Source organism: Molothrus ater, chromosome 18, assembly GCF_012460135.2.
Source record: "Molothrus ater isolate BHLD 08-10-18 breed brown headed cowbird chromosome 18, BPBGC_Mater_1.1, whole genome shotgun sequence".
Classification (NCBI taxonomy): Eukaryota; Metazoa; Chordata; class Aves; order Passeriformes; family Icteridae; genus Molothrus; species Molothrus ater.
The window spans coordinates 2988220-3007323 of NC_050495.2; the positions used below are offsets into that span (position 1 = coordinate 2988220).

At 49.5% G+C, this 19104-nt stretch overlaps 1 protein-coding gene across 6 annotated transcripts in view; it reads right to left on the reverse strand.

Annotated features, from left to right (window-relative positions):
* Positions 1-201: 201 nt before the first annotated feature.
* Positions 202-19104, reverse strand: part of KDM2B (lysine demethylase 2B) — a 104056-nt gene continuing 85153 nt past the window's right edge. For all 6 annotated transcript variants that reach the window (XM_036392987.1, XM_054516734.1, XM_054516737.1 and 3 more), the window contains 9 exons: positions 15819-16043; positions 12543-12686; positions 8111-8197; positions 7239-7499; positions 4756-5432; positions 3212-3375; positions 2635-2796; positions 1741-1959; positions 202-1459 (listed from right to left, as the gene is read on the reverse strand). In XM_036392987.1, coding sequence (XP_036248880.1) covers positions 1278-1459; positions 1741-1959; positions 2635-2796; positions 3212-3375; positions 4756-5432; positions 7239-7499; positions 8111-8197; positions 12543-12686; positions 15819-16043 — 2121 coding nt within the window. In that variant the 3' untranslated portion in view covers positions 202-1277. The remainder of the gene's footprint in view (positions 1460-1740; positions 1960-2634; positions 2797-3211; positions 3376-4755; positions 5433-7238; positions 7500-8110; positions 8198-12542; positions 12687-15818; positions 16044-19104) is intronic.

Below are 19104 nucleotides of genomic sequence, written 5' to 3' on the forward strand. Positions count from 1 at the left end.
CTCTGTCTCTTTTCTTGCCCAGCCCTGGCAGTGCTGATGGTTACTCAGCTCCAGTGTTAATGTCCTCAAGCTGTCAGTGCTCCTGGAGCCTGATCTGGGCAGATCCCTGGCTGTAACAATGCCCTGGAAAACGCTCGGAGCCCTGGGCCAGAGCTCCCTGCAGCCCCCCCAGCCCCGAGAGAAACGCGCAGAGCCAGCGCCTGTTTTTGTACAATTGTTTATACAAATTCAACAAAGGTAAAACTGCATCAGGAAGGTCTACGAAAACAACACCGTACAACAATGGCACTTATGAATGCAGAATTTTACAATCAGGAAATAACCATGTTATAAACCTTAAATGAGAACTCAACTCACACTTCAAAGAAAGAGAGACTACGTTTGACCATTTATTCTACTGCTGGACTCACTGTATAAATTAATTTTATATTGAGTACAAGAGCTCATGCTACAGAGTGAAACCCTCCTATGTGCAAAAGCTGAAATTGGAATTTTTTTAAAATTTTGAGAAAAAGGTGATTTCTATACAGATAAAAGTGTTTTACTTCAACTATAATTTACACCTTATTTCCACAACATGCTTATGTCACTTCTGAAGTATACAAAGCAGGATATAAACTTCCATTAAAACATGCTTTAAGTTGAAAGTATGAACCTACTTTTCCTGACCTGGGCACGTTTGTAGATAGATACTGCCTACGAAGTATAGGTTAAGTTCTCGCCTACCATAAGTAAAGATAAAAATTGGCAATCAAAACCGAAACACTGGTAATGCATTCAAACATTGCATAAATAATTTTTAAACAATTTTTGTACAAAAATAGTTCTGCATAATGTAAGATGTAACAAAACAAAACGTGTTAAGAAGGCAGAAATGCAGTGCGTGGTCCACTTAAATGACACCAACTTTTTTTTTTTCTTGTTTTAAGAAATGAAAAGCAGAAATCAAATTTACACTACCAAGCACATGCTGTGGTACTTTAAATAACAGTATTTCTTGGAGCTCAGTCTTCTTCCAGGTGTGAACAACTATCATCGGTAACAGTCGCCTTATGAATTTGCATAAGAGCCAGTGCAGGTCATCCCAGGTGGACTGAATTAGTGGCACAAGTTGAAATTCTTAACATGGGTAGTTTCACGTTGTTCTCTCCTCAACAAGAGTTGTAAAATCCAATCGCGGCATTTTCTGATATTCCAAGTTCCCAATTGAAAATAAAATCCCTACGTGTTCTTAGTCCCTTCCCCCCCTCGCCCCAGTATTTACACGAGTCCTTTAACTAACTCAGTTTTTGCAGAAGTTTTTCTTCCACCTGCCCGAACTGGACGCTCACGGACATCTCTGCTATGAACTGCTCACAGCCCTCCTTCGTCACCTGCTTGCAGTACCTCAGGTCAATCTGGCAGATGTTCCCACAACGTTTGAAGTAAGACAGGCACTGGTCAGTGACCTTATTGCAGTCTGGGGAGAGCAGAGGGCAGCAATTCAGCACTGACTTTTTCCTGCAGCACGAGGAATCCCCACCAGCTCCATCCCCATCCCCCAGCTGTTGTGTAACCCATGGGATCAAGCCCGGCAGCCCAGATGTGCAGAAAATCCTCCTGGCAGCTGCGGGGCCATTGCCAGCAGCAGCACATGGTGGCAGCAGCTGCTGCCAGGAGTCACAGCAGGAGCGGGGCAGGGCTGGGTCACACCCCCCTCCCAGCTCCGGGCCCTGGCAGTTCCTCCCCCACATCCCTTACCTGATAAATTAATTTCTGTTAGCGAGTCCCGCGTGGTGGTTCCGACGGCGGTCAGCAGGTTAATAGACTGATCTGTCACGTGGTTACAGTAACTGAGATTGAGTTTGGAGAGCAGGGGCATGTGCCTGATGATCAGCCGCAGCGAAGCGTCCGTGATGTCCAGCCCGGCCAGGCGCAGCTCCACGATGTTCCGTAGCTTGCTCCGGTTGTCGATCTGACCTGCGGGGCAGAGGCAGCCGTCACGCCACGAGCCCCACCCCTGCTGCCAACACCTGCAGCCTCTATGAAATGCACCATGACACACAACGCTGCTGCCCTGGGTCAACTTCAGACGCTTTTGCCTGTCTGGAGCTTTGGAGGGAACATCAGCAGGACCACTTGTCTATTTTTGGAACGGGCATGTGGGCAAAGCCACCTCCTGATTTCAAAACAAAAGGGATGAAAGTAACTGCAGGGGCCCAGCGGAATTACAAGTCGGGAATAAGCAGTAGGCTGTGCAGTGCATGCCAGAAAGCAGATCTGATTTGCTCAAAATTTCACCTGAGCTGAAATCCGGGCGAATGTGGCATGACCCACAGAACTGCTCCTTCCCTGAACTGGAAGAAAGTGTTTCCATACTCTCTAAAGTACACCCGTTGCAGCCTGAAGAGAAGAAAGTCAGACAGAAAACCAGCACAGTGGCCCAGATGGTTCAGCAGCCACAGAGCATCCCTGGCACCCCGGGGCTCCAGCCAGGAGCGTTGCCAGTCACTGCCTCGGACTGCCCAGGGGCAGCACGGCCCCAGCCCCGCCGGGCTCGGCTCTGGGGGCTCCTGCCCGTCTGCTCCAAGGGGGACTAAGCACAGAAGAGGCCCCGGGGCTGGGACGGGGCTCGCGGGCTCCTCCCGCCCTTACCTGGCCGGTTGTCCGTGGGCGGGGACAGGAGGTCTCTCATTTGTGCGTCTTTCAGTCCTTCTGCCCACTGCACGTCCAGGGTTCGCAGCAAGGGACAACTGGAGCTACAAAGTGCCGACACTGCAATCCATGAGCACCCTGATAACAGCAGGTCCCGCAGACCTGCAGACACAGAACAGGTTGGAGCACTGGGACCTTCCCAGGCACATCCCAGTGACATCCACTGGCACCCCCCAGTCCCCTCCTCCTGCCCAGCTCTCCATCTGTCCCACCACCTGGAACTCCACTCCTTCCCCCAGCCCCCTCAGCCCTTTCCACAGCAGCATTCATTACCTGCTGGGCAGGACCTGCCTCAAATTATTTTAACTGACCATGTCAAGTAGTCAGAAAAAAATATTTTTGGCTCATTTTAACCCACTGATGCTTCATTTTTACACATCTCCAGCCCTTCTAGTAGAGTCTACTCCTCTTCTAGTCCCCAGTCCCTGGAGACTTTCCCCAGAGGTTGCAGTTTAGATACAGACTGGTTTGTTAGACAAACTGGTTTGTGATTTGGTGATGCAAACACATAACTTACCTGGCAGTCTGTTGATAAGCCAACTCAGCTGCTTTTTAGATATATTTGTCCAGCTAAGATCAAGGGTTACAGGCTGTCTCCTAATAATGCCACTAAGCATAAGTGGAGTGATGGATTTACAATGGTTTAAATCTATTTTGGTCCATAATCTTTTGTCACAGCACCTACCCAAAAAGAAAAAAAGCCAACAGCACTTAATTTGGCACTTGTTTGGATTTTGGTAAGGCTTTAAGAGGTGTCATTAAACAGTAGGAAAAACTACAGCATTTAACTGAAAATTGCAAAAATAAGGCCAAGTATTCACAACCCCATGCAATGTTACATAAGTTTCAAGTTTCTCCATCAAATATATCCTGCAATAAAGCATGGAATTATTTCCACAGAATTACAAGTGTCAACAACTCTGGATCCCATTTTAAGTCATCCCAGCACTTACTAAAATCCGTTTCATAGCCTGAAGACAAGTCACCGCTTTTTCCTTATGTTTTGACTATGAAGTCTGATTTAAATAATATCCCCATTTCCTCTGTGATTTCCTTACTTAAAATGAGTAGATTTGGGAAAACAGATCCTCCCTCTCCTGTTGTGTGCCTGTGTTTTCCCTATCCATGTGCATTATGTATCTTTTTGCTCTTTATGGGTTTCTGAGGGCAACAACACCAAGTCCTGATGGGTGTGCAGGAGTCAGCATTTTCTTAATTTTTTTTATTAGCAAACACTGTATTTAAGTAGAAAATACATTTGGCAGGTTTCAGTGACACCAAGCAGCCCACGGAGAAGACTCCACACACATCACCTCACACTGAATTATCAGCCTCTCTACTTTGTGTGTTCCAGCACAGGCTGTGCTGGAAAGGAGCCTGCTCCAGTCTGTCTGTCCTTATGCACAGCAGGAAGGTGGGACAGGAGTCACCGGAGCCACAAGGCTTCTCTGAGGGGTCACTGAAACCTGTAAATCTGCACTAAAGCTGCTGCTGTGCAGCCTCAGCCGTGTCAGGGCCACACGGTGCCCGAGCACAAGGGACACGCTGTGAGCAAACAGCACCAACAAAGGATTCCTGCAGAACGTGCTCTGCTGGCACAGGGACAGGGCAGGGAACAGGCTGGCTCTCCACGTACCCTCCCCAGGGAGACAATCAGCACAGCCCTTGTGAGGGATCCTCACTATCTCAGTGGGGATTTAATAACTGAACTGCATAAATGCTGGCAGTCAGGAAGTCCTGGGGCAGAATGACACCAAGACTGAGCCAGGCTGGCTGTTCCAGCAGCAGGAACGCTGCAGTGTCTGACTCCAGCACAGGCTGCTCTGGAGCCTGGCAGCTGACGCCGAGTCTGACACACACAGCCCCACCAGAAATGCTGGGAACTGCTGTTTCTGAGAAAGCAACACGAGACCACTGCCACTTCTGCTGGCCACCCCTTCTGCCTGGGCTCCCCAGAGCTCCAGGGACAGCCCACAGCCCTCCCCAGGAGGCACCAGTGCCTCCATCACCCGCTGTCCTTCCGTGCCCATCCCGCCACCCCTCGTGTCCCGCCCTCCTTACCATCTGTTCCAGGTCTTGCAAACTCTCATACAGATGCACAAGTCTCTATGACTGAGGTAGCTAAAGACAGCCATCCAGACTTCCCTCTGCATCACGTGGGCTGCCCCGTCATCCAGGGGCAGCGAGTCCGGAGGGGGGCTGATGGGAGGAGGCCGGATGACGTGCCGCTCCATCTGGATGCACTTGGGGGGCGACAGCGAGGGCGGGGGCCGGGCGATGCCCCGGGGGGTGCTGCGCAGGCTGGGCATGAGCTGGTGGTGCCTCAGCTCCCGGGGAGTCCCGTTCAACCCTTTGCTGAACCTATGGAGTCTCTCGCTGTTGTTCAACGCACGCTTGGGTTCCTCGTTCTCGCTCTCCGGCTCAGATTTGATGGGTTGGTGGTTCTCATTGGCAAGGCTGTTCTCGGTTTTTTGGATCTCCTGGTTAAGCTCTTTGCTGAGCTCCTTGCTCAGTTCCTTATTGGGAAGCCGCCTTTTCCTCCTCATCTTGAACTTCTTCTTGTCCCTGGGCTCGGCGCCCTCCGTGCTGGGCCCTGCTGTGGGCGAGCTGGAGCGGGACTGGTCGCTGTCCTTGGACCTGGGGGGTGCCTCTGGCAGCTCATCCTCGGGCTCCTGCTTGAGGCGCCGCAGGGGTTTGATCATGGCCGTTCGCTCATCCGGGGCCTTCCACGATCGCCGCTGGAAGGAGAGACCGGGGCTGACTGTGGGAGCTCCACAGAGCTTCCAGCAGCGCTTCCATGTGGATGCTCCACACAGGAGCCCTGCCCGGGGCCGGGCCCCTGCCAGCGCTGAGCCCCACCCAGCCCAGCCCCATCCCAGCACGGGCCAAAGGTATCGGGTTCAAGAGGCAGCAGGGATGAGAGCTCAGCTATTGGCTCCCTGGACTCCAGCAGTGACAAATGCCCTGATTCACTGTGCAGATCCCTGCTCACTCCAGGGCCTTGCCCATCTCCAAGGGGATCATTTACACACAGAAGATCAGCAGCACACCATGGACAGCTTTGTCCCCAGCAGGCCACAAGAACCCAGGCTTGGGCCACATCCACTGGGCACCCACATCAAACACTGCCCAAGTGCCCTCAGGCCATGGTCAGAAGGGCCATTCCAAAAACCTCTGGGGTCACAGCTGGCATCCCAGCTGCCTCCTTTAGAGACTTCAGATTCTCCTTTACACCCAACCAAACACTGGCCATCCCCTCCAATCCCTGCAGAACAGGGAATGTGACAGCACCTTCCTCCTGCCCCAGTTCCTGCTCCCAGCAAACTGCTCTGTGCTCGTCCCCCCTCATCCAGCCCCTCTGATTCACCAGGCTGTGTGAGAGACACAAACTGAGGCCCAGGAAGGCTTCAAGCCTACTCTGATCGCCACAAGCAAGAAAGAAGTCAGCAGCTGTTAAAATGAAACAGCTCTAATAAGGAGATCTGGACTGGCAAGGAGAGGGAACTGTTGTGAGCACACTGGCTGTGTCAGAGGGCTCCTGCTTTCACTTTCCCAATAAACAAATTGGATCAAGGCAGTGGCTGTGTTCCCAAGTTTCAGGTCATGGTGCATGGTGGAGAAAGCTGATCACCGTGCCTTTAAATTAACATATTATAAAGGCAGAAGTCCCAGTAAGTTAATGACAGGTTAGAATAAAACATTACTGCACCAGGCCAGTGCAGCTCCCAGCACCCCTGTGAATTTTGCACCCCTGTGAATCCCTGCTACTGTAAATTTTGCTCTCTCTCCACCAAAGCAGCCCAAATCCCTACATTTGGCATCCTGCAGCATCCCCACTGTCCAGCCTTGCAGGACTGACTGACTCCCACCCCTGGGAGCTTCACAGGCAACACCAGTCCAGCCACTGATTGTGATTTTACAGCCATCAGCCACTTTAGTAATGAGACACTAAACTGGAGCCCTCATTTCTGCCTCTGCAAACCAGCACTTCTGCAGATCCCAAGTACCACATTTTGGAATCTACATGAAATTTCAGTGTCCCTGCCTGGCCTGAGAGTCCTGACTGTCATGTTCAGGGCCAAGTTGTCTCCACAACTGCTGGGAGCAGCTCCTGCTCTCTGCAGGCACCCCAAGGTGTCCTTTCCAGAGGCTTCCCAGGGTGGCACAGCCCCAAACCAGCCCCAAAACAGCTGCCAGGCGCCACCACGTGGAGAGACCTGAAAAGGCTTCCATGAAAAATTCATTTTCACCTTGTTCCTACTCCGAGCACCTTGTAAAGACTTTTCAGTTGAAGTGGGTTTTCCAGTACCTTGAATAAAACAACAGCCATAGCCCAGTGGTTTCGGCCTCTGAACATCAAGCCAAGTGTCCCCGTTCAAGGCACTGTCCTGTCAGACCAGCAGCTTTTACCAGAACAGTAAAAACTCCCAGTTCCTGTGGGAACAGCCTGGGATCTGGGGATGAGCTCTAAGCCAGGAGAGCAGAGCAGCAGCCCCAGCCAGGCCAGGGCCTGTGCAGAGCTCTCAGCAGGGGCTGTCCCTTACCCGCTTTCTCATCGTGGGTTCCTGGGACTTCTCGAATTTCCGTTTCCTCCACAGATGCACCTCGTCAGACTTTCTCCTCAGGATGGAGTCAACTGGAGCCTTCTTGGAATGTTCCTCTGATTTCCTCCTGGGGGTCTCCTCACAGTCCCCTTTCCGTTTGGCAGCATCTGGCACTTCCTTGTTGTCTCTGTTAATTTTCTGCTCCTTCAGCAGCGAGCCCGGGAGATTTGACGCGTATTTAAATCCTGGTCCGCGCTTTTGCTTGTACGCCAGAGAGACAAAACACAAACCCAACTTTATACCTTATACATCTCCCAGCTCATCACACTGCCAGCACTCCAACACTGCCAGGCTGGCCACTTTTTAACTCAAAATTTTTAGTAAGGAGTTAAAAGTTTTAATTTTCCTGAGGTTATTTTTCTAACTACGCACTTGCAAGTGTCTGTCTTGGTCTGCAAAGAAAAGTGCTTCACTAATTCCAACAGACACTCCAGGTTTTGCATAATTGCTTGTGAATTTTTAATTTCAGGAATTTTCACTGTCAAAATTAACATGTAGCAGTGCACAGAACTAACCTAAATATTGCCCAGGTGCTGGGTGAAGTGTTGGTACAAGTATACAGAAATTACTGAAGAACAGAAAGCTGTGAGCTTGTCTCCTTCAACTCACAGAATCGTCATGGAATGAACCACGTAACCCTGGAATGGTTTGGGTTGGTAGGGACCCTAAAGATCACCTTATTCATTAAGAACAAAACCTGAATTAAGCACAAAATCAAAAGCTGGTATTGGGCTAAAGTCTATATATCAGCCAGAGGGAATGCTTAAGATTTTGTATCTCATTCCAGCACCACTTATTCCCATTAAACTCACTTTTCCAGTTTTCCCTGCGTGGTTGCACTTTGGACACTCCCAGCAGTTCGGCAGCTCATCGTTCACCACACCATCCGATTCCTTCACCTGGAGAGACACAACATTCACAGCTGTGCTGCACAAGCCTGCAGGAAGGTGATGGCCATTCCAAGGCACATTGTCCAGCTCCTTGCTCCCTGGGAGGGACTGCAGCCCTCCCAGGGAGCACAGGCACCATCCTGCTGCTGCTGCTGAGCAAGCCCTGGGCGCTGCACAGCCACCCCTCAATGGTGTGGGAGGGAGGGACGCTGGCCAAACACAAAGGGCTCAGCTCTGGGCCTTCCACAAGGTCAGTGACAATCCCAATCCACACCCTCTGCTCTTGGAACAACAACAGAGAACTCCCCAAGAGCCCAAGCAAACCCCCAAACCCAGGGCTGTGACTGCACCATCTCCAAATGCCCTCCACAGCTCGGGTTTGCAGAGTCCAGCCCTGTGTCCCCCAGAGAGGCCCAGCCTGGTCCCTGCACAGGCAGGGCTCTCCCATCCATCTTCTCCCTTACATTAACCCCATGGGCATTTTTAGCAGCACAGCACCCTGCACTGTAATCAAGTGTTCCTTAAATACTTTTCTTTCAGGATCAGGACTAGCAGTGCCAGGCTGCAGCCCTCCAGCCCATGGTGGCTGCCAAGGCAGCTCAGAGCAGGCACGTTCATTCAGATGGACACACAGAGCATTTTGCTGTCTGAAACAAACTTATGTTCAGTGTTGTTACACTCCAGCAAAAGCACAGTCCTGCCCTACACAGCTGGAATGTTCCTCTCGTCTGGATTTTCAAACAGGAACCTGGAGAGCTTTCTAAACAAGGAACAGGCATTTCAGAAAGACTTTTCTGTGAATGAAAAGCAGAGCTAAGATACACCCTCCACACACACAAACAACTCACTGATGGCACATTCCCACTTAAGGGTTTCATTACATACTCAGAAATAAATAATTTGGGAAAAAGAAAAAGAAAAATATTGATTTATTACTGTTGTAGACAACAAAAACCTGCTGCTGTCCAGACTAACAGCTGAGCACTGGCAGCAACACTGTGGCTGCAGGAGACAGGAACAAGCACGGGCAGGGATCTGCAGATTTTTCATGTTTCTGAAACATTTCCTCCTCTCCTCCCAGCACAGGGAAAAGGAACTGACTGTGCAGGAGCAAGCCCTTGGATTTAGGAACTGCTTCCTCCAGTCCCTGAGCCAGACAGCAGCCATTCTAGTTTCACCATCCAGTGAGAGTGATGACATGTCAGTCTCTCAGCAAGACTCCTGGAGTTAATAAATAAGTAAATGAAGTGGGCAGAATTTAAATACTGGTTTTATCACAACTGTGTGCCTTTGAACCTTCTTTCCCATGGTAGGTGTAAGATACTCCAGGAGTTGTTGTATACATCTCTGCCTCAGGGGAACAATTCTGGCCCAAGCCCAAGTTGGGAACAAGTTATTTCCCGCACTGAATATAGAACAAGTGCTGCTGAAGGGAAGCATTACAGCTCTGTCCCTTCTGTGAAGTTTAAGGAACTGAACAGATGTGAGGAACTGTAAGCAAACTAATTAGACACACACAAACCTGCCACTGAATCTGTCCCAAGCCTTTCAGGCTGGGTGGGAGCCAGTTCTGAGTGTTTGCTGCAAACAGCAGGTGGGTGTCTGAGGCGCAGCGTGAGGCATCACAGAAACCTACCTGCAGCACCAGGGCAGCAGCTCAGACCTGAGCACCACACCCCGTGCTGGGGACTCCTCCTGCAGGGATATGGAGACCCCAGGATGCTGATCTGGCATCCCTGAGGGAGAGCCATGAATTCAGGCAGTGCCCAGACTGAAACAGGCAGTGAGACACACCTGGGCTGAAGCTGTGCTGGAAAAGGCCTCTGTATCCCTGCTGCTCTGACAAGGCACCCAAATATTCACTTCCACTGTTATCACCACATTCAGCTGAGATGGAAAAGAACAGGCTCCTAGTGGAGAAAGGAACCCCTTCTCCCTAAGGAAACAGCTTCAGATGCTGCACTCAGACATGCTAGCCAGCAATGCCAGCAATTTGAGATGAAGCAAGAAAAATTCCCCACTCTTGGTTCAACTCAAACACTGTGGAACAATGCAGGGCAGTGTTCATCCCAAAATCTCATGAGCTCCCTCTGGAAGCAGCACTGTGCTTGCGAAACTCTCACCAAGATCATTTTCATAAGAAACCCGTTCAGCAAAACCAGCTTTTGTGTTGGTGTGGTATTTTCAAGGAAAGAAGGATGTCAGGAAGCTCCTGTGACCCTTGTGAGGACATGGAACACCCTGCTGTCCCCAGCTCTGTGTGTGCTCTGGTACCCAGGGCCCTCACAGAAGCCCCTCAAGGCTCAGAGTGCCAGGGCACAGGTGCACCTGAGCCACCCTTAATTTAACTCCTCAGAGAGGTCCTCTGGCACTGCTGTTTCATGGAGAAAAACCCCCAAAACATGAGCAGCCTAATCAGGGAGCTGGAAGAAGATGGACTTCAAACCACAACCAACCTGCCCTGGAGAATAAATCACCCCCTGCATGCACCAAACTACTGCACAAGCTCTGGGAGATGCATCTTGGAGGGAACTCACTGCACATGGGAATAAATCAGGAGAGGACACCTGCACTGATCCAGCTTGTTCCAGTCTCCCCCAGCAGTACATTTGCCAGAGATTTAGCTGGAGATGACCAGCAGTTCCCATGGTGCTGTTTCCCCAGTGGGACAGGAAGGCAGCTGCCCTGGGGCTGGGGCTGCATCAAAGGCTCATATGGGCTCCATCCTCAGGGCTCAAGGGCTGCAGCAACATGTAAACATGGCTAGAGATTTCTGCCTTGCAGGAAATCATGGAACATGGGAATAAAGAGCAAGGAAGGATCTAAGGAAGAGGCTCCATTTTCCTTTTGCTGTTCTCCTGAGCAGTCTCCTCTCACCTTCCAAGATGAATCTGAAATTCTACCAGTGCTCTTTTGCCTCAGGAAATAAACAGCACCAGTTGCCAGTTACCCACCATTTCAACTCAGCAGAGGCAATAAGAAATCAAAATAAAAGCACACAAGGCACACAGTAAATCTCCCAGTGCTTAATTGCCAGGAACAGCCAAAGCAGAGCTGTTCCTAGTTACCAAAAGCTCACTCAGAACACCACGCACGTGTGAGACAGCAAACAGCCCTTGCCTGACTTCACAGATCTGACCCACATCCTGTACTAGTCCCAAATGTAGTATGGGGAGAGGAAGTCATACCTGAGCTGCCACTAGACAACAACTGCCCTCTGAACTCAGCCCTGAGGTGCCACTGACCCTGCAAAGGCAGAGATGGGGGTGCACAGGGCACTTCCAGCAAGGGTTGGAACAGCAAAGCAAAATTAAGGTACCTCTGAAAATGAGCAGCTCCTTCCTCTGCTTCATCAGCCCCCAAAGTTTTGTTTTAAGCAGAGCCAAACAAGCAAAGCTCCTTTCCAGAGCCCATCTGTGGCAGGAACTGAGCACCAGCTCCATGAATCAGGGAGAAGGCTCTGGTTTGCCAGCTCCCCACATTCTGCTCTAATAAATGACAGCACAGAGCTCAGGAGAAATGAAAGGCCAGGAGAGCTTCACCCAGGCCTGCAGAGGAACACACACACCCCTCTCCTCCCAGACAGCCCAGAAGGGCCCAAACCCTGCTTGGGGGGCACGCTGTGTCAGAACACATTTGCCTTGGCAAATCACTTTAACCATAAACAAATCAGCAACAGGAAATGGCTGATCAGCTGAAAGAAACCAGCTCTGGAGAAAGGCAGCTTCTCAATGCTAATGCAGGAAGATATGCCCAAAATGACACTTTTGTTACCAGCAAAGAATACAGCTGCTCACAGGACTCAAGTCAGCCAAGGGTGAGCACTCCTGCAGCCTGCCACTGGCTCAGGCTGCTCTCCAGAGCTGCACTCCTGCTCCAACAGTTGCTCCCCACATCTTCAGAGCCAGCTGCCACCCTAAGGCACATCTGTGTCCGGACCTACACGAGCAGCCAATTGTTCATCTGTACTCTGTGGGACTCAGGAAGAAGCTACTGACATGGATTTGGGAATATCTCACCCTGAAGTACAGGCAGATTGCTCTGCCTTCCCCATCCCAACTCAAACCTCACTTCCTTAAACAAGGGGCAAAGAGAAAGAAACAAACCCACGAGATCTTCACACACTCCAAAGCCAGGGTCCCAGGGAATGCTGTTACATCAAGGACCCTGCCTGCTGGTCAGGGCTGTGCGTGCCACAGAGCTCACCCTGCTCCTCACACCTGCTCTCTGCTCCCTTACTCACTGTCCAAAGATGAAAACCTAAAACATTCCCAATTTCTGTGCACCACTTTTACATTAAGGTGATAACTAATTCAGCATTTGTTTCCAACGTGTATCACATCCTTGTACTCACCTTAAGGCATCCTGGGTGTATGATTTCATTACAAATGGAGCATTCCATTAGCATGAGATTAAACTTGCTCTCCTCCTCTTCCACAGTGTCCTCTTTCCCAGCTTCTCCACACACCAGACACACAGCAGTATGGGGCAGCACCGGCTGTTCACGGGTCAGAAAGAACTGATCAAGATATGGCAGACATGGAAACACAAGAGCTCAATGTGCATTTACAGTACCCATAATTTATTATGGATAAATTATTGTGAAAACTGACATGAAGGCAAAAAAAAAATTGTAACAAATTAGGGCTGGTACCAGATCAAGCTCCACAGGACACATTTCACCCTGTAGCCACACAGGCTCAGGGAACATTACTGGGATGGATGAAAATGCATTTTTGGTGGGTTCCTCGAATCTGTGAGATGACACAGACATTGGCATGCAAGTCACTTCAGCAGTGTACAATGGGAGGGGAAAGAATCACCCTAGAACAGCACTATTCACATCCATTAGGTTTCACAATCCGAGGAGCAATTTGGCAGCTCCCGTATTTTACAGGCAGGGCAGACAGATGTTATGGGACCTGATCCAGGTCTCACAGCAAGCCCACAACAGAACCAAGCACAGCCCTTTTCCTGACTGGCAGTCCATTATCCAGGGCCCTGCTCCCAGCCTGAGCACTGCAAAAAGCTCTGCTCATTTGGAAAGAGGATTCTCTCCTGCAAGTGTCACAAGTGAGATCACACAGATTTTTTTTTTTTCTTTGAGGCAGAAAGGGAACTGCAGCATCTCACATACCTGTCACCCATGTCAAAGCACTGAATGCCACTTTAATTAAAAAGCCACCTTTTTGCTAATGATGAACAAAATTCTGGTCTGCAGCAATAAGGTACAAACCTCATTACAAAAAAGAAAAGGAAGAACCTAAGCTGCCCACAAAGGGAAGTGCCATCGACTGGGCTGCCAGTCCTTAACTACCACACAGCAGAAGCAGAGATGGGGCTTTCCCAGCAAGGGTCTCTTGTGGATGGAGTGAATCAATCCCTAAGAGAACACCTGCACACCAACCCAAATTTCAGCATCAACAGTGCATCCTTCAGCAAGTTTCAGGCAGGGGGAAGCGCAGCTGAGTGAGCCATTAGAGCACAGAGCATTTTGCAAACAGCAGTACAGTTTTTCTTGCTGGGAGCAAGGGTGTCCAGGCCATCTCCTCTGTGCCACCACTGCCTCTGTCCTGGCTGTCCAGGGTGTCCTCCCAGCCCCACTCCATGCAGCAGTGTCCCAGGCACTGCTGCTTCCCTTCCTGATGGAACTGGTGATGCAGAGGAGGTTCCTGCTCTCTGAACAGCAGCACCACGGGCTCTCTGAAGGCTGCTGAGCTTAATGAAAGTCTGTCTAGTTAATATTGTCAGTGTTATTAACCAAGGCAAGCACAGTCCCAGAACAGTAGGGATCATTACTTCCATACAGCTTCAGCATCTTGCAGGGTCTTTTTGGCTGGAAGCTGCTGGATATTATTACAGCTGAATTGTTAGAGAACAAGAGCAAAGCCAACAGGACTGCTTACAGAAATGTAAAGCACCTTGAAAGGTACAACACTTCAATTCCTTAATTTTCTGGGCCTTTGCTGCTTTAAGAATTTGTAATAATCTCCCTGATATTTGCACCAACCTAGAAAGTGCAGAGAAGTCACTGTCAGTGCATGTGAAAGTGGGACAAGTAATCAGAGACCCCTGGCTACCTCTGTCCTAACTGAAAGTAAAACTCTAGGCACAAGAAGAGAAATAAATCCTCACTGGAAGACAGAAGATGACTACACTCAGCTAGAAGAGAGCCCAGATCATCTCCAAAAGGCTCAGCCTGTGTTACTGAGAGTGAAACAGCTTAGTATGAAAGTTTCCTTCATCAGTGAGGATGAGAAAGCACACTGCAGCCCTAATTTAATCCTTCCACTTAAAAGGCAGCATGATTTCACTATTTCTTGCCCCTGGAGAATAATAAATTCTTCATCCATGCTGTTCAATTCATGCCACACTCCAGGAAATCAAGTGTTCAAAGAAAAGACACTTGAGCTGCAAAAGCACTCTGCAGAAAGGTGGATATTCTGTGTACTTTACTGAAAGATCCAGCAGTGCTGAACCCAATCCTCTGTGTCAGGAACAGTGCAGAGCCTGGCACAGAACATGGAGTGAGCTACCAGGAGCAACTCCTGGAAACCTTAAGTGCTTATCAGTTCTTTATCACTGTTAGGTGAAGTCATTTAATCCCTCCACTTTGGTCATCTCCTAAGACTTAAAAGAAAAACCTCCAAATACTAAGTGAAGGGAACTGTAATGAGAGAAATCAGTATAGATAGGGTGATATTTCAGTTATGAATAAACAACATTCCTTTCCTTAAAAAAACAACAACAAAAGAAAGCCAATCCCATAACAACAGCATAAACAAGACCTTCTAAAGAATTAAAGTAAAAACTAAAGCTGATTTTTAGCCTTGAACAGAGTCACTGCAGACATGAGACCTGAGAAGAGGCTCCACAAGTCAGCATGGCAACTACACTACAGATTCAAAAGCTGCTTAAACAACTTAATGGAAGATTAATCTGTCAATATTTGTTAAACAGAAAGCTATTGCTTGTGACTCAAGAAGCTCCTAAGTAATGTATCGCAGGAGCCCAGGACACTGACTGCCTGCTTGCCCTGCTCTGATGCTCTGTCCCTGACAGCCATTTCCAGTTCCTGAGGAAGACAAGACCCTGGACTGATGGCTCTCCACCTCATCCAGACCAGACCCTCTGCTCTATGCCTAAGTAACAGCAAACAAACTGGAATTCAGATCTCTGGGAGCTTGGGGCTGGGGTCATCAACACCAAAATCTTGGAGGCTGTCAGTCAAGGATTTCTCTCATCCTAATTTGTGTGGATAACATGGCATAGATGACTGCAGGGCAGCTTTTCTCAGGAAATTCCAACATCCAAACCAACACATCTCTTCATCCTTAGAATCAGAACTTCCTACTCTTCCCATTTTCCCCCACATCCCAGAGTTTGAGGATGATTTGAGCACTGATTTTTGATGTAATGACAATCCCCACCTCTACACTGCTAAAAGGAAAGTTACCCTGTTAAGTTTTAGTAGCATTCTGGTTTAGGATTTGAGCAGGATGAGAAGCACTGGGAAAAAGAGATCTGAGCTGGGAGGGCAGGGAGAGCTCCCAGCCCCAAACTGGTCAGCCAGGAGACACAGCAGGAGGAAAGGACTCTGCAGGCGAGCTGCAGGCCCGGGCACACTCACAGCTATGCACTGCCTCATGATGCAGGACTGCTTCATCCTGCCGGGCCCCCCGAACTTCTTCATGTCCTTGCAGAAGTGGCACTCGCCGCACTCCGTCCGCAGGCACGCCTCGCACTTGCGGCATCGCGTCCTCCGCCGCCGCGCGCCCGCCGTGCTCCGGTTGGCAGCGAGCTTCACCGCAGAGGCTGCGCCCAGCTTCCCCTTGGGCCGGCCAACGGCCCTGTTCTGCAAGAGAACACACACGGGGTGAGCTGTGAGAGACACACACACACACGGGGTGAGCTGTGAGAGACACACACACACACAGGGTGAGCTGTGAGAGACACACACACACACACACGGGGTGAGCTGTGAGAGACACACACACACACACACACACACACACACACACACACACACACACACAGGGTGAGCTGTGAGAGACACACACACACACACACGGGGTGAGCTGTGAGAGACACACACACACACACACGGGGTGAGCTGTGAGAGACACACACACACGGGGTCAGCTGTGAGAGACACACACACACACACGGGGTCAGCTGTGAGAGACACACACAGGGTGAGCTGTGAGAGACACACACACACACACACACGGGGTGAGCTGTGAGAGACACACACACACACACACACGGGGTGAGCTGTGAGAGACACACACACACACACAGGGTGAGCTGTGAGAGACACACACACACACACACACAGGGTGAGCTGTGAGAGACACACACACACACACGGGGTGAGCTGTGAGAGACACACACACACACACACACACGGGGTGAGCTGTGAGAGACACACACACACACACACACAGGGGCCAGTTGCACATCCAGCTCCCTGCTGAGTCTGTGCTAAACTGAGCCCTGTTAGTGAATTACACACACACAGGTAACACAGGTAAGGCTCAGCAGATGTGTACGGTCACTCTTAAACATGAAGGAGCTCCATCACTTTTCCAAGAAAGGATGGGCCATAAAATTATACAGGAGCCAGGACACAAATGAGATATCCCAAAGCCAGAGCAAGCCCATTTCAACAGGAGGGCAGGGAAAAAAGATTTAGGCACAGCTCAACACCACAAGATCAAGTCCTAAGTGAGGCACCTGGCTTAGGTCAACAGATGACCTGTGCCAGTGCTGAGCTCTGGACTAGAGATATCTTAGATTTGTGCTCAGGTTAAACCAGAAGGACTTCCTCCTCTGCTGAGTCCAAGCAGCAGCAGAAGGGATTTGGTGGTTAGGTACAACAGAGAAACACTCAGTCAACGGCTCAAGCCCCCAGTCATATCCCTAAAAAATCAGGAGAGTATGAACTACTGCCAAGTAATAAAGTAGGAAATAAAACACAAATGCTACAAAACCCTTCCATGGTAGCTCCCCTCCTATCCAACACCAGCAAGTGCTCAAAAACAGAACACCAACTGATGATGTGCAAAGGCTAAGAAGGGCATCCCAGGTCTAGATTTCAATGACCTTTAAGACAGAAACTAAAGGAGCATGAAAAGATTTGACATTATTAGGTTAACTGCAACATATTCACTCTGGACATCCAAATTTCGTGTTCTCATCAGAAACTCCCTGTTATACACAAGAACTTACAGCTCAACCAGACATCACTAAATACCATGTAATTGTATGGAGCTAATTATGCAAGAATTGGCTTGGCTCATACTGACCCCTGACAGCTTTCTCCATAAAGATGATAATAACAGGACCGCTAAGTTCATTTGGTTTAGCATTTATACAACTCTTCCGTTTTCTGCACATCTCAGCATATGACCAACAGACCACCCAGTTTCACTTTCTGTTTCTGTTGAATTCTGGGCAATCACCAAGGCAGGGGCAGCTTGGCTGTAAGGAGCCATGCAGGAATTCCACCAGAGTTTTTAAAAGAAGAGATGTGCAAACATCTCTTGTACACTTGGTTGTACAAAAGCTTCCCCAAGTGTCCTGCTGTACAACTCTGAAGAGAAGCCACACTGCAGTGTATTTGATCTTCCTCCCAGCTGACTTAGCAAAGCTCCAGTGACTTTCTCTAAGATGCAGAGAAGTGCTGATATTTTAACAGCCTCCATCCCAGGAATCTCAGTGCTGGAAGAGCGAAGCAGTCAGGAGCTAGACCCCTTAAGTCTTCTCTCCTACAGACTATCAGTACTGAGGTGGGAGAAAACACTACTTAGTCCATGAGGTTGCAGAAATTTCTGCAAAGTTTTTAATTCCACTCCTCCAGAACAGATTTTGCTCCGCGTGCAGGCTGAAGCTCGCTGTGCTGTGTGAACACGGACGAGCAGAGCTTCCTTCCCATCGGCAACCGCAGCGGCCGCCTGGATTGCAGATCAATGTCAGACACTCTAAAGGATAAATATTTACCTTCTAGACCAACTTTCCAGCCTCTCAAGGATAAAGTCGGCTCTGGCAGGACTGGCTTAGAGGCAACCTAGATAAGAGATAATTTTCTTCCTCAGCATGAATCACTCCTCCATTCTATTAGAGTCTCCTTCAGCTAGGAAGGGAGGCGAGACACGAACTGAAGGCTGGATAGCAGCGGGAACAAGTTAAACCAAAACATGCACAACAACCTTGGCAGCTCCCCTTGGACAACAGCACATGGAAGATTCTGTGTGAGCACCTGACTCCTTCCTACTGGGAAGCAACATGATTAAGTTTGAGGCAAACAACAGCTATGACACCGTGAGAATGCTGTTTTTAAATGCTTTCAAGGAAAAATCAAACTCTGTACTTTTCCAGCTGAAAGACAACTCCTGCTTCTACCACAGTGATATGAGCCAAGTCCCAGTTCTGAGGACAACAGTTTAAGTGCCAGGACACTGCAAAGACACAAGTGATAAAAGGCATCACTTGAAAGCAGAATTTGAGAATCGCAAAAAGCCCAGAAAAGCAGGAAGGTGAAAGTACAAGAACAAGCCTGAAGTCAGACCACACCACACAACTCAGATTTTCTTCCAGACACCACCAGAACACAGCAGAGGTGCAGACCTCCATCCCACCATATGGAACATTCTTGCCTACCCAAACCTCTTCACTGCTCATTAGCAAATTGTACTAGCTGGGTTTGTACTAATTTACCAACCAACCAATCCTCAATCCAAGCCACGTTTTCACTCCAGGATGTCGCAGCCAGCAAGGCTGGAGAGGCCTTGCAGGAATTCCCATTCGTATCTAGTTTCAAGGGGCTCCAAAAGTGGTCGCTTAAAAACCTCTACAGAAGAAAATCTGGCCTGGGATTCAAGGGGGTAGAAGGAGCCTCCAACATGGCTTGGGGT